Below are 13,696 nucleotides of genomic sequence, written 5' to 3' on the forward strand. Positions count from 1 at the left end.
AGAAACCATAAATTGGAGACCTTCTGTTTAAAAAGCTCTAGCTATTTCTCCGTGACACCACTTTCCAAATTGAAAAGGCGTAATATGGAATTTCCCAAGGGGTAGAGAGTGGGGGTGACAGGATCCCAGTCTTCTTTGGTGTGACAGAAAAAAGTATGTTACCACAGGTTATTATATGAAATTGCCATGGGCACCTAGGTGGCTCAGTCAGTTAAGCATCCGACTTTGGCTCAGGTCATGATCTCACAGATCATGAGTTCAAGCCCTGTGTCGGGTTCTGTGCTGACAGCTCAGAGCCTGGAGCCTGCTTCAGATCCTGTGTCTCCCTCTATCCCTGCCCCTCCCCCACTTGCGCTCTGTCTCTCTCTCTCTCTCTCTCTCAAAAATAAGCAGAGAGGGAGGGAGGCAAACTATAAGAGACTCTTAAATACTGAGAACAAACTAAGGGTTGATGGGGGGTGGGGGAGAGGCGCATTGAGGAGGGCACCCGTTGGGATGACCACTGGGTGTTGTATGAAAACGAATTTGACAATACATTATATTTAATAAAAAATAAAATTAAAATAAATAAACATTTAAAAAAATTCTTAATTTGAAATTACCAGTATACAGTGGTAATGTAAAGCAGACAACCTCTAATAGGTTTTATTTTTAATTATTATGATCTATTATACATATTTATTAATATAAATTTACTTATTTAATATATTGATTATTATTTGCTATTCTCTATACACAGTGCACCCCCCTCCCCCATTGCCTACACTCAGGGCAAACTGCATTTTACCATGGTGGAATAAAATTATGCCTGAAGTTACAGGCTCAGTAAAATCACACCAAAACGTGACTTACAGAGATTTTTCACATCAATCAGTTGTCTGGCTTTACATGTAAAATCCACGTGTGTGTTTCTTTTTCTTTGAGTAAAAAGCCTTTTGCTTCACTTTCAAATGGTAACACATACAAGTGAGTTCGTGGTCTGGAAGCAACGCTGGATGAGGGGAGCTGAAGCAAGAGAGAATGTTCCTCCTCTCCTTTTTGACCTTCATCCTAAACGAGGAAACTCATTTTGCAGATAGTGGGAGTCACTGAACCTGAAGAGGTGCCCTGAGCTCCCATCTGAACCTTCACCACAGAGGAACTCTGCCTTTAGAAGGGGAAGATAACAAAAATAGTAGACGGCTTGTAACAAGCCGGACTAGCTTTAGAGTTCTAGCGAAAGCTTTGACAAATGGCAACCCACATGTATCAATTTCTTATTCTATTTTTGCCTTATTAGGTTCCAAATCAACTTTTGAGCCAAAAGTACACCCCTGGCTTTTTTTGTGGGAGGAAGAGGAAAGCAAACAGATCATTGTATTTACATGTATTCATCTCTGCTTCCAAAACCACTTTGCAGAAAAATGAGTCCCACTGCTCTTGAGTAGTTTATAACAACCTGGCGTATTTTCTTTTTTTTTTTTTAACTTTTTAATGTTTTTATTTTATTTTTGAGAGAGAGAGAAAGTGTGTGTGAGCGAGGGGTAGGGGGTAGAGAGAGAGGGAGACACAGAATCTGAAGCAGGCTCCAGGCTCTGAGCTGTCAGCACAGAGCCCGGCTCAGGGCTCGAACTCAAAAACCGCGAGATCATGACTTGAGCAGAAGTCGGACACTTAACCGACTGAGCCACCCAGGCTCCCCTAACCTGGCATATTTTCTAAGCCCCTGGAATGATAGCTTACGATATATATGGCAGTGCTGGAGCTATGGATTTACCAGGTTATGTTACATAAAGCCTCTCCATATCTATAAGGACAATATTTAAATACTCTGGAACAAGTGTAAGATCAGTGGGCACAACAACCCTCACAGGTATGTTTTCTTTGGTCGTTTAAATTTGTGGAGGATGACAAGAGAGAAATCCTTCCATATTCATGTGTAAGTTCATGCAGGGTGGCACTAATCTATCTTCTCTTTTCCCTCCACTGACGTGTGCTGGCTCCTCAGGCCTGGGTCACCTGATCTCCTGCATCCTCATTAATGGTGCCCAGTACTTCAGGCGCATCAGCGAGTCCGGCATCAAGAAGATGTGTAGAAACATTTTTGTCCTTCAGCAGAATTTGACCAACATCACCATGTCGCGGGAGGCAGACCTGGATTTTGCAAGGTAGGAGGAAAGATTGGGCCAAGTCCCTTGTACCAAAGCCAAGATCCCATTGCCCGTAAAAATCATTTAGAAAAATGGATTCTCGGTACTGCAAAAGTTAATTTAAAAAAACAACAGTGAAATAATTAGATGTTCTTTAGTCTTAGAGAAGGTAATTCGGTACAATTCTGTTGGATGCTTAACCTCACTTAGGCAGGTAGTTTTCCCTCTTGTCTAAGCTAAGCTCTTACTACAAAACTTCAGTAACTTTTTTCTTATTATGAAAGTAATACTTGCTCACTGCCTAAGATCTGTGACATAAAATACAAAAACTAAAATAAACATTACTCCTAAGACTTTCATCCAGAGACTTTGACATTGGGCGTTATTTCTCCTGGCTTTTGTGCCTGTGCTAAGTATACAAGTGAATGTTCAGACTATGCGTGCATGCAGTTTCTCTTTTTACAAAATTGGAACTATGTTAATGTAATTTTATATTTGCTTAACTGCATTTCCCCATATCAGTACTATTCTTTGAAAACAGTGTTTTACCTATATAAAAATAATATATAAAATGTATAACATACAAAATATGTGTTAATCAACTGTTTATGTTCTCAGTAAGGCTTCTGGTCAGCAGTAGGCTGTTAGTAGTTAAGTTTTCTGGTGGGGAGTCAGAAGTTATACACAGATTTGTGACTGTGTGGGAGGTTGGCGCCCCTACCTTCCCACACTGTTCAAGGGTCGGCGGTATCACATTTAATACCTGAACACTTACTCCACGGCATAAATTAGGCATTATTTAATCATTTGCAAATTTTTTAAGCATTAGGATTTTTTCCCTTTTTTTCTCTCATTATACATAACAAGGGTTGAGTGTATGTGTCCATGAATCTTTTTCCTCATCTGTTCTCTCTTCCCAGTTGAAACCCGTCTTCTCTTCTCATGTTCATTGTGGGGGCTCATCGTCAACCATGCCCACCCTTCATGTCCTTGAAGGCTCTTCTTTTAAATCGCCCTCTTCCTTTCTCTGTCCTAGGTTTGCTGATCTCAGTTTTTGATGTTTCTTTATAATGCACTTTTTCAAATTTAAGAGGTGATTTTATTCTCTCTTCGTGTGGTCTCAACGCTGGCTCTCCCTTACTTAAATCATCAGACCTTTGGAGCTTCAGTGAAAGTGAAAACAGTTTTGCAGAGGATGAATGATTATCGTACCGTGGTGCATTACTGCTGTTTGTACCTTGGTGAATTATTCCACAAACTCCCTTATGGCTGGAAAGTCATTTGTTTGTAATAGTGCAGAGTTCTCCTGCCTAACATTTAGTACTTCTGTGCCATTTCACTTGACTTTTGGATTCCTTGAGAAGTTCTAGAAAATTTGAAACAATTCTGAAGACATTTCAAAGGATGATGAAATATTACATTACTTTGACAAGTATTAAGACATATGTGCTAGGATCTTTGTTTGGAAAGCATATAACCATATATCTTCATTTTTAACTTTTCTTCTCCAATCTATCACTCCCATTTGTTCCATTGCCACCTGTTCCTCTGCTTCTCTGTCCTCCTCCTGTCTTGTTCTTCCTTCTTGCGTGTGTGTGTGCGTGTGTGTGTTCATTAAATTCCCTATTTTAGGCTAAATTTGGTAGAAAGCCTTCCTTGCTCAGATTAGGGAAACCAGGTGTGACTGAATACTGCATTTATTTGGTCGCTCTTATGGGGAATGATCTCATTATTGAATTAGTCTATTCATAATAACATTGACAAGGGGAAGTTAAGTACATGGAGGCCTGAGGGATACAGCAAAGCATTACTAATTCTCTGAGGAATATAATTCTTAAATTCAATCATCCTTTTTTAAATGATTTTTTTTTTTATTATTTAGCTGAAATAAGTAAATTAGCACAGTTTTTGGCAGACAGCATGGGGCCTGAATGCGTACTCAAAAAACTAGCATCTGAATAATGAAATGCTGACTGGGCAGTATTGAGGTTGGCATCAGTGGGCTGTGTGCCAGCAAAGCGTTTCTTCAGGAAATAACTGAACAGCAACCAAGCCGTGCCTTTTACAGTTGGATTTATGAATGATGTCCAAGGAAATGGGCGTGAGCGGAAATGTGACCACTTGGGAGAGGTACTGCTACTGTGACTCTCTGCTCCCCATGGAGTATGAAAGGAAATAGGCAGCATAAGTATGTAGCATTGGATGAGTCTGTCCTTTTGATCCTGGCTCAGAAGACCTCTCCTTATGAGACTTGAATGTTCCGAGAGACCGTGACTGTTCCTGTCTGTTTTCTCAGTGCCCAGACCAGAGTAAGTGCTCATCACGTGCACTGGATGAATGGTGAATGGATAGGTATCAAAATCAAGGCTTTTGGGGGGGGGGGCTGGCAAAGGGCTTGGATAATGGCAAAGTTTAGTTTTAGTTTAGTCTTTAATGCCCTGAAAGTTTTAACCAGCTGACATAGGTCAATGTTCTTAGAAGCTTATACGGAGCAGTATCTCCCTTGCAGGTCTTTCCTTGTAGAGCAGAAAGCATTTACAAAAGCAACAGTCTATCTCCACTATTCCTAGTCTGTTTCACCCTCATTTTCTCTTGCTCACATACACACATGCATACATAGATGCACTTTATAGCCTTATTTTTTTTTCATTCCTGTTTTTGGTAGGGACGGGTTTTGTGAAATGGGCTCCATCAATTCTACTGAATTTGAAGCTATGTAAAATAAATATAACAGCGATACCAAAATAGCCAGAAATAAGAGACGGCAACAGTGTGCCTCAGCATTCCTTAAGCAATGTCTAATCAAGCATGGACAGCATCTCTATTTCCAGCAAATCTCTATAGGAATGTTATCTTCTAACACAGTAATTAATCACTAGTTGCCAATGTGTCAGAAAACTTACTTAACGAGAAGTTGCAAAGGCTCTTGTAGTTTTTTTTTCACCTCCACAGCCTTCCTGGCCGGTGGAAAATAGAACGCCCTTTCTGTAATAAAGAGAGATCTGGAGTGATTCCATTTGTGTTGATTCTTCTACTTGCGGTATTGTTGTCTGTCTTTTGTATACACACCTTTACTCTAATCTCCAATAAGAAGATAAATCTTGGGTGAGCAAAGGATCAGGATAACCTATGTAATCACCAGAATTACAGAGACGCCCTGTCCCCTATGATAATGATCTCTGCTATGGCTCTGACCCTTTTGACCCCACTCTAAATTTTCAGACTCAAGAAGTTACTTTGTCCTGGAAAATTACTACAGATTAACTAGGCAATGGAAGGGCTTTACGGGTGTGCTTTTTAGTTCCTTTCATCAGAAATCATCTTACCCTGAGCTGCCATGCACTTCCCAAAACTGAGTCACTGAAACAACCTAGCAGTCCAGGCACTGTGTATCAGGAGACGTCTGAATGAATGGGCACTCAAGTCCCCAAGGTGGATCTGGCAATCTTTACAGTTTAAGTGAACCCATTATTCAAAAAGATGACCCCAGAGGTTTCTTCCTGGTTCTTCCCTCTGTGCTACGGTGAAAAATCAGGCATGGGAAGGGGACTAGAGTATGCCAGGGTGTAATGAAAGTAACCCACAATTTTAGAGTGGCCACAGAAGCCCTTAATGATACGGTAACATTTGAGGAAAGACCTAAAAGAAGACCGGGAGCAAGCCAGGTGGATACCTCGGGAGAAAGCATACCAGAAAAAGAGGTATGAGAGGAAAGAACCAGAGAGAGGAGTATGACTGGCATTTAAAGAACAGCAGAAAGGCCAGTGTGTATGGCGAAAGTGAATGAGCAACAGGAAGAAGAAGAAATGACGTCAAAGGTTTAAGAATCTGAGATCTTGAAGACTGTTGCAATAACATTGGGCTCTACTTTGAGGGAGGTGGGAAACTATCAGATGGTGTGGAACAGAAGACCGCCATAACGTGACTTAGGTTGTAAAAGACTCACTCTGGCCGCTGTGTTGCAAGTAGACAATTGGGGAGGGGAGGTTGCAGGCAAGGGCAAAGGCAGAAGGAGCTGTTAGGAAACTATCGCATGAACCTACATGAAAGGTGGTGGTGATTCAGACCAAGAGGGTAGCAGTGCAGAGGACGAGAAGTGGTCAGATTAGGATGTATTTTAAAAGGAGAGCTGATAGGATTTGCTGAGGGATTGGAAGCAAGCCAGGGACTCCAAGGTTTTTGTTCTGAGCAATTCAAAGGTTGGCATTTTGATTTACCGAAGCAAAAATGAGCCAGACGGTGAGAAAGGCAGATTGAGTTTGGGGAGGTAGCAATGGGGCAGATAAGAAGGGGGTATCGACAGCTTGGGTTTGGAAGTACTAAGTCTGAGGGGCCCATTAGACATGTGAATAGAGATAATGAAGAGAGAGCTGAATATACCAATCTGAATTCGGGAAAGAGGGCTGGGCGGGAAAAAGGAGTCTGGGAATCATCAGCTTGTAGATGGGATTTAAAAATAAGTAAATAGGGGCGCCTGGGTGGCGCAGTCGGTTAAGCGTCCGACTTCAGCCAGGTCACGATCTCGCGGTCCGTGAGTTCGAGCCCCGCGTCAGGCTCTGGGCTGATGGCTCAGAGCCTGGAGCCTGTTTCCGATTCTGTGTCTCCCTCTCTCTCTGCCCCTCCCCCGTTCATGCTCTGTCTCTCTCTGTCCCAAAAATAAATAAACGTTGAAAAAAAAATTGAAAAAAAAAATAAATAAAAATAAATAAATAAGTAGAGCCATGAGATGGCATGAGACACCAGATCTTACTGAGAACACAAGCAGACCGAAAAGAGAAGCCATCCAAGAACTGGGCCTTGGGTAGGTCCTCCGGCGTTGAGATGTTGCAGTGCTGAGGACACACCAGCCCAGGAACCTGAGAACCAGCAGCCGATGAAGTAGGATGATAGCAGGAGAGAGGTCCGTGTCCCAGAAGAAAGTGTTTTAGGAGGAGAGTGTCTTCATCTGTGTCAAATGGCGCTGGTAGGTTAAATTAGCTTAGGGCAAAGTTTTGGGCCCTGGTGACCTGAGGAGAGGGCTGAAATGCTTTGGTTCACACTCCTTAATCTTCCCTACACAACTTACCCAGTGCAGAAACAAGTTTTGGGAATAGACTTCTCACTGCTCAATGCCGTGGTAGGGTCTGATGCGTTCGTGGCAAACAAAAATGCAATTAGAGTGTTTCCGGTGTGATACAGAAAAGACCGAAATTGGCAACCTCTCTTTTCTCATTGAACGGTCCCTAAGAAACCCCTGCTCTTCCCAGCATATACACTCATCATGTGTTTCCAATGATGAAGCGGATCTCTCCAATGATGAAGTTCTGATCTCTCTTTGGACACTGAGTGGTTTTATTTTTAATGAAAGTCAGTCTCTGCTTCTACATGTCCGATTCCTCCCTTCTCCAGCCCTAGGTCCCTTTCCAGCAACTCCAGTTTCGCTTTGGAGCTATTCTATATATGTTTACTTACCCAATGAAGTCCCATATCTCTGATGTGTAATACACATACTTAGGAACCTCTTCACAAAAGCCAACAGAAAAATCCCACTGGAACCATTTGGAATCGGGAAACCAAAGGAGAAAAAAAATCTTGCCTAAAATGCTTCCTCAGGACACAGGCTTATATGGAAAAGTATAATACACCATGTTTGTTTAACTCATTAAGAGGCTGAATCAATGGGGCGCCTGGGTGGCGCAGTCGGTTGAGCGTCCGACTTCAGCCAGGTCACGATCTCGCGGTCCGTGAGTTCGAGCCCCGCATCGGGCTCTGGGCTGATGGCTCGGAGCCTGGAGCCTGTTTCCGATTCTGTGTCTCCCTCTCTCTCTGCCCCTCCCCCGTTCATGCTCTGTCTCTCTCTGTCCCAAAAAATAAACGTTGAAAAAAAAAATTTAAAAAAAAAAAAAAAAAAAAAAAAAAAAAAGAGGCTGAATCAAGACAGTGAAGAGACAACCAAAAGAATGGGAGAAAATATTTTCATATCATATATCTAGTAAGGTACTTACATCCAGAATTCATGGAGAACTCTTACAACTCAATAATACAAAGGCAAATAACCCAGTTAAAGGATAGGTAAAGGTGCCCCAGTAGCAACCATCATAGCTAGTGCCCAGATCTTGATTTCTAAAACTCTTCTCCAGTAAACGGAAGCAGGGCTTCTGAGAGAAATGGCTGAGTCTAGGACTGGGACAGAAAATATACAAGATGAGCCTGGAGCATCTTATAGTGCCAGAAATTTAAGGAGGTACTAAATACACACACACACACACACACACACACACACACACACACACCCCACATTGCCAGGAATGTGTCAAAGGGGCACAGGAGCCAACTTGAAAGAGCTCCTAATGAGCAAAGCTAGGACTATTTGTGCAACAAATAAAGTATTGGGCTATGACACAAAGTATAGAATAAATGTTTATGAGTCCATAGTGATATAATAAATTTTTTGGATAAATTAATAATAAGTGAGGAAGAAGAGACAAATTCTCCTATACAGAAGAATTCCAAATGAATTATGTAGAAACTACCCTAAAGGAGGAACCTAACTCCCCACTTCTTAAGTAGAGGTTGCACATAGGAACTTCCTTCCAAAGGGTATGTACGGAATGGGAGGAAAGTAACTTTATAGTGGAGAAATCTGATCAATTGTACTTTAGTCAGGTGATCAAGGATCAACACCAACATGCATAAATCACATTGACAGATAATACCCTTGATTTGAAGGGATGAAAATGATACTTCACCTCTGTGATCTTTCCCGAAACCCATAACCCTCAGACAATTGAGGAAAACATCAAAGAATTTTCAATAAAGGGGGATCCTACGGAATACTTGACCGGTACTTCTCAAAACTGTCAAGGTCATCAAAAGCAAGGCAAATCTGAGAAACTTTTGTAGCCAAAAGGAGCCTAAGAAAGCATGGCTGTTACATGTAATGCAGTGTCCTACATGTACATGTAATGTAATGTACATCTACATGTAATGCAGATGGGATCCTGGAACAGAGAAAGGATATTATGTAAAAACTAAGAAAATGTTAATAAACTATGGACTTTAATTAATAATAACATATCAATATTGATTCATTAGGATAAATATATCATACAAATATAAGATGTTAATAAGAGGGAAACTAGGCCTAAGTATATGGGAAGTCTTTGTGCTATCTTTTCAATTTTTCTGTAAATCTGAAACTACTGGGAAAAAAAACTTAATAAAAAAACAGGCAAAGGATGTGTATAGCCATTTCTCCAAAGAAGATACATAGTTGGGTAATACACACATAAAAAGATGCTCAACATGGTTTGTTATTAGGGAAATGCAAGTCAAACCCACAACAAGATAATCATATTGCACCCACTAGGATTGCTGTAATCAAACACAGACAGGGGCGCCTGGATGGCTCAGTCAGTTAAAGGAGTCTGACTCTTGATTTCAGCTCAGGTCATGATCTCATCAGGGTTCATGAGATCGAGCCCCACCCTGGCTCTGGGCTGACAGTGTGGAACCTGCTTGGTATCTTCTCTCTTCCTCTCTCTCTGCCCCTTCCCTGCTCATCCCCCCCACCCCCAGTCTCAAAACTAAATAAATAAAAGCTTAAAAAAAGAGAGAGAAAGGGCAGTTCAGGGTGACTGGAGCAGACCCTCAAGAAGAGAAGGGTAGAAGATAAGGCAGGAGGAAAACAGAGCTGGCCAAGGGTGACTCAGCACAACTGTCACCTCATGAGAGGCCTCCTCTGCAGTGTTTCAAAACACGCCTCCTCTCCCACCAGCACCCCCCGTTTTACTTACCCTGATTTGTTTTTTCTTAGCACGCATCATGAGACAAGGATCTTGTTCCTTTCTCTAGCCCCAGGGCCTAGAACGCACCAGCCTTAGTAGGCGTTTGGTAAATGCCCGTGGGATGAAAACGTGAAGGTGTCCAGACTTTATCCTGCGGGGTAAATGGATTCAGGGGAAGAGTGAGATGGTCAGATTTGTATCTAAAGCTAAGTAGGAAATGGATAAGAGGGCCATAAAACTGCAGGCCTTGCAGACCAAGTGGAAAGTGATTGTTAAGAGAGATGTGTAGGGTCTGAATTAGGTCAGTGCTGGGGGGCCATGGAGAACACCAGTTGAGAAGAACTAAAATTGGCAGGACGTAGGGAGTGACCAACAGTGAGAATAAAGGAAAGGAGTCAGGGCACTTTCTGACATGGGTATCTAAGATGCTCACAATACCATCCAATAAGATAAGCCTAGGAGCACCCTTCCATTTGCTAGATGGGATGCTGCCCAACTCAGAAATCAGTGAATAAAGGCAGTTAGATTTTTTTTTTTTTTTAAAGATAAGCCTGGGGGGAGGGAGAGGGAGGTTTGATGGAGGAGAGATCAGTGGATGTGACGAGTGTTAAGATGCCTGTGAGATTTCCCAGTGGAGTTGTCCAACATGCACCTGGGCAGGTAAGCTAGAAGCTGGGGTCGGGGTGGGGGTGACGGTATTGAACAAGCAGATGTGGGAGTCATCAGCCCATGGTTGTCGTTTGAACCCATCAGAGAAATAAGCACCTTATAAGCACGGTAGATGGAGGCCGTGCGCTGCGGAACAGCATGTAAAAGGTATGAGAGGAGGAAGCCCTGAAGCGGATAAGGAAGGGATGGCCCCACAGTGCCTTCCTCAAGGTGACAGAGTGACAAAGCCAGCCTAGAAACCGAATATTTATCAGTTCACATTGTCCTTGACCTTGTGCTGTATCTATGGCCAAGAATGATCTCCGGCGTGGCTGAGAATGTTGAACTCCTTCCAAGGCAGCTGTTCAGGTGGGCTTACTTCCTGCAAACCTATGGCACCAGGAGCAGCCCTTTTTGGTTTTCTGCGGGAAAGGTTGTGGGTTTTCCTGTTCGGACTGACCAGGGTGTAGCCTGCTAGACAGGAATTAGCAATGACATGCTGCCATCTACTGGAAACACCCGCAGACCTGCAGACAGATGAATATCTGTGGTCCCCTAAATCGCCATCAGTCAGTGCATCAAGAGGGGGTACTGCCTCTCGAGTAAGCTTTGGAGGTGATTTGGCTACAAATATGAAATGCCCCCACCTATTAAGTAAAATGTTACTTGATTGCCTTGCTGGAAGAGCAATTTTGTTTCTGAAAAAAATTCATAGGTCTGTATTTTTCATGTTCTTTTCTCTGCTTATTTTTTCCCACCTTTATTCTGCCGTTGGTTTTATCTGCTTCTTTAATCTTAGGGTAACCTATTCCTTTTCAAATCTTTTTTTTTTAATGCTTTTTTTTTTGAGAGAGAGAGAGTGACAGAGACAGAGACAGAGTGCTCGTGGGGGAGGGGCAGAGAGAGAGGGAGACACAGAATCCAAAGCAGGTTCCAGGCTCCGAGCTGTCAGCACAGAGCCCATCGTGGGGCTCGAACTCACTAACCACGAGATCATGACCTGAGCTGAAGTCAAACACTTAACCCACTGAGCCACCCAGGTGCCCCCAACCTCTTCCTTTTCAAACCTTTACCTGTAATACTCCAGGTTTTTAACTCAAGATTATTAATCATGTGGATTTATGATTCATTTTATGGGAGAGATTAGTCTGCTAACAAAATTCTTTTAATGGTGATGCCCCCTAAAAATTCTGTTTTATCTCTTGAATTTGATGATCATGCAAAGCTAGCCCTGACTTTCCTAGGGGCCAGAGTAAATTGGGAAATATGATGGTTTAAATAGCTTTTGCTGCCTGGGAGAAGGAAATATACCCATTAATAAAATTTAATAATAAACATTTGTATGGCCTGATCTCTGAGAAAATTTTCTTTAAAATTTTGTATAAGTGGATTTCAATGACATTGCATTTCACTAATCAAACCTTCATTTGCCTTTGCTGCCTGTTTCTGACCATCCCTCTTTCTACTGATCTACTTTTTCTGTATTTATTGCACTCATAATAGGTTCCATACATTCTAGCAATTAATTGATCTTTAATTATTCAATGAGGACTCTATCCCCCATAGAGTACCTCCCCAAAATGAGCATTTATAAAGCTCTCAAAAGTAATACCTGGCTGTATTGGTGTTTGATTTCTCGTATCTTATGTATGAGGCTTTGATTAAATCAGAATTCTTTCTGATTATGTTCAATTAATGTCACTATACCTTGTACATATATAATGTCAATGTATAATTTAGGATTCCTCGAGATTATTGGCAGATAGTTGTGGTTTTCCCTTTGTAGCACATGTGCTGAAATTGGAATGATTCAGGGATTAGCATAGATGACAGGCGGTGTTTTTCCAATAAAGATCCCAAGGAATGGAAATCCGAGTGACTTGCCCAAAATCTCTCATCCAGTTGTGCTATTTTTATACCCTGCACTACCTCTGTAGTCGTCATAGTTAGGAAATTGAGTTAATTCATCCAGTGAGGCCATTTTTCTGCCAGGAAATGATTGTGCTAAAAAGATACAAAGCTTGTTCTCGACTAAAGCCCAAGAATGATCATTTACTGACTTTATTAGAATTCTTACTGAAAAACTTTAGGCTGGAAGCTGACCTTTCTCGTTTTCTAAATGAAGATATAGTGTTTAGTTTTGCTGCTTAAATGTAGGAAATAGGCAGAATTGCCATAGCTATGAAAGCAGAGCTACAACCCCTCACAAACCATATCGAGGCCAGACTTCCTCCCCAGCGCCTTTCTCATTATGCAATTCTTGTGACTAGTTACCATAATTGTGTTTTGTTTTTGGCTTCTGGGTGTTTTTTTCTTCCCTCCTCTACTTCTCTGTAATAGCAGTCTAAAATGTTTATGAATGTGATTTGTGTTTCCAAGTGTTTGATAAATATGAATTTACACGTATGTTTCAGAGAGCATCCTTAGCTAAATATGAACACGTTACCAAGAAATAAACATGTACCTGGCCTTACAGACTTTTGACTCCACACTGCTGTCCCTGAAGCAAGGACAGCTTCTAGAAGACAACTGACTTTAGTGTAAAATACCTAGAGGCCCTAAATTAGTTACTTTCTTGCAGTGATGACATAAGAGCAATTGTGATTACTGTTATATAATTAAACTGGGTTACATGACATGAACCATAAGAAGTACTTTACCTATATTGGTCTATGGAACCCTGAAACTCTATATGAAACTCCACATGTAACTATTATTACCTCATTTTCTCAATGGAAAAAAAACCTAAAGCTTAAAGAAGCTCAGCAAATTCTCAGTTTACATAATAATAAGACTTAGGATTCAAACTTAGTCTATGTATTTTCTTAGCCATGTGAAATCAGGGCTCTCATTTGGTAAATATTGGGTCTCTGTTTGCTTTGTTTAATTAAAAATATGATTTCATTTTTCAATCAGGCTCTTAGCTCTCAAACGTTTTCTTTTCCTTAATTTTTTTTCTGGTTGTCTTTCCCCCCTTGATTTCCATCAAGCTCTGGTCTCTGGCACTTTTCATTAGCTTTAATGAGCAGTTTCACCGTAGGGGGCTCTACAGACCCCCCCTCCCCCCCCCCCCCCCCATGCAAGGGAATGTGTTACGTAGGGCTGGTTTTGCTTAGTCCTTAGGTACTCAGCATTTACTGGTCTTCTGTCCCC

At 41.6% G+C, this 13,696-nt stretch overlaps 1 protein-coding gene across 1 annotated transcript in view; it reads left to right on the forward strand.

Moving 5' to 3' along the window:
• The window catches only part of EXOC4 (exocyst complex component 4), a 750,068-nt gene that overhangs the window by 689,728 nt on the left and 46,644 nt on the right, over positions 1–13,696 (forward strand). The window contains exon 17 of the mRNA XM_003983067.5: positions 1,988–2,147. Coding sequence (XP_003983116.1) covers positions 1,988–2,147 — 160 coding nt within the window. The remainder of the gene's footprint in view (positions 1–1,987; positions 2,148–13,696) is intronic.

The sequence above is a fragment of the Felis catus genome, chromosome A2 (assembly GCF_018350175.1).
Source record: "Felis catus isolate Fca126 chromosome A2, F.catus_Fca126_mat1.0, whole genome shotgun sequence".
Taxonomy (NCBI): Eukaryota; Metazoa; Chordata; class Mammalia; order Carnivora; family Felidae; genus Felis; species Felis catus.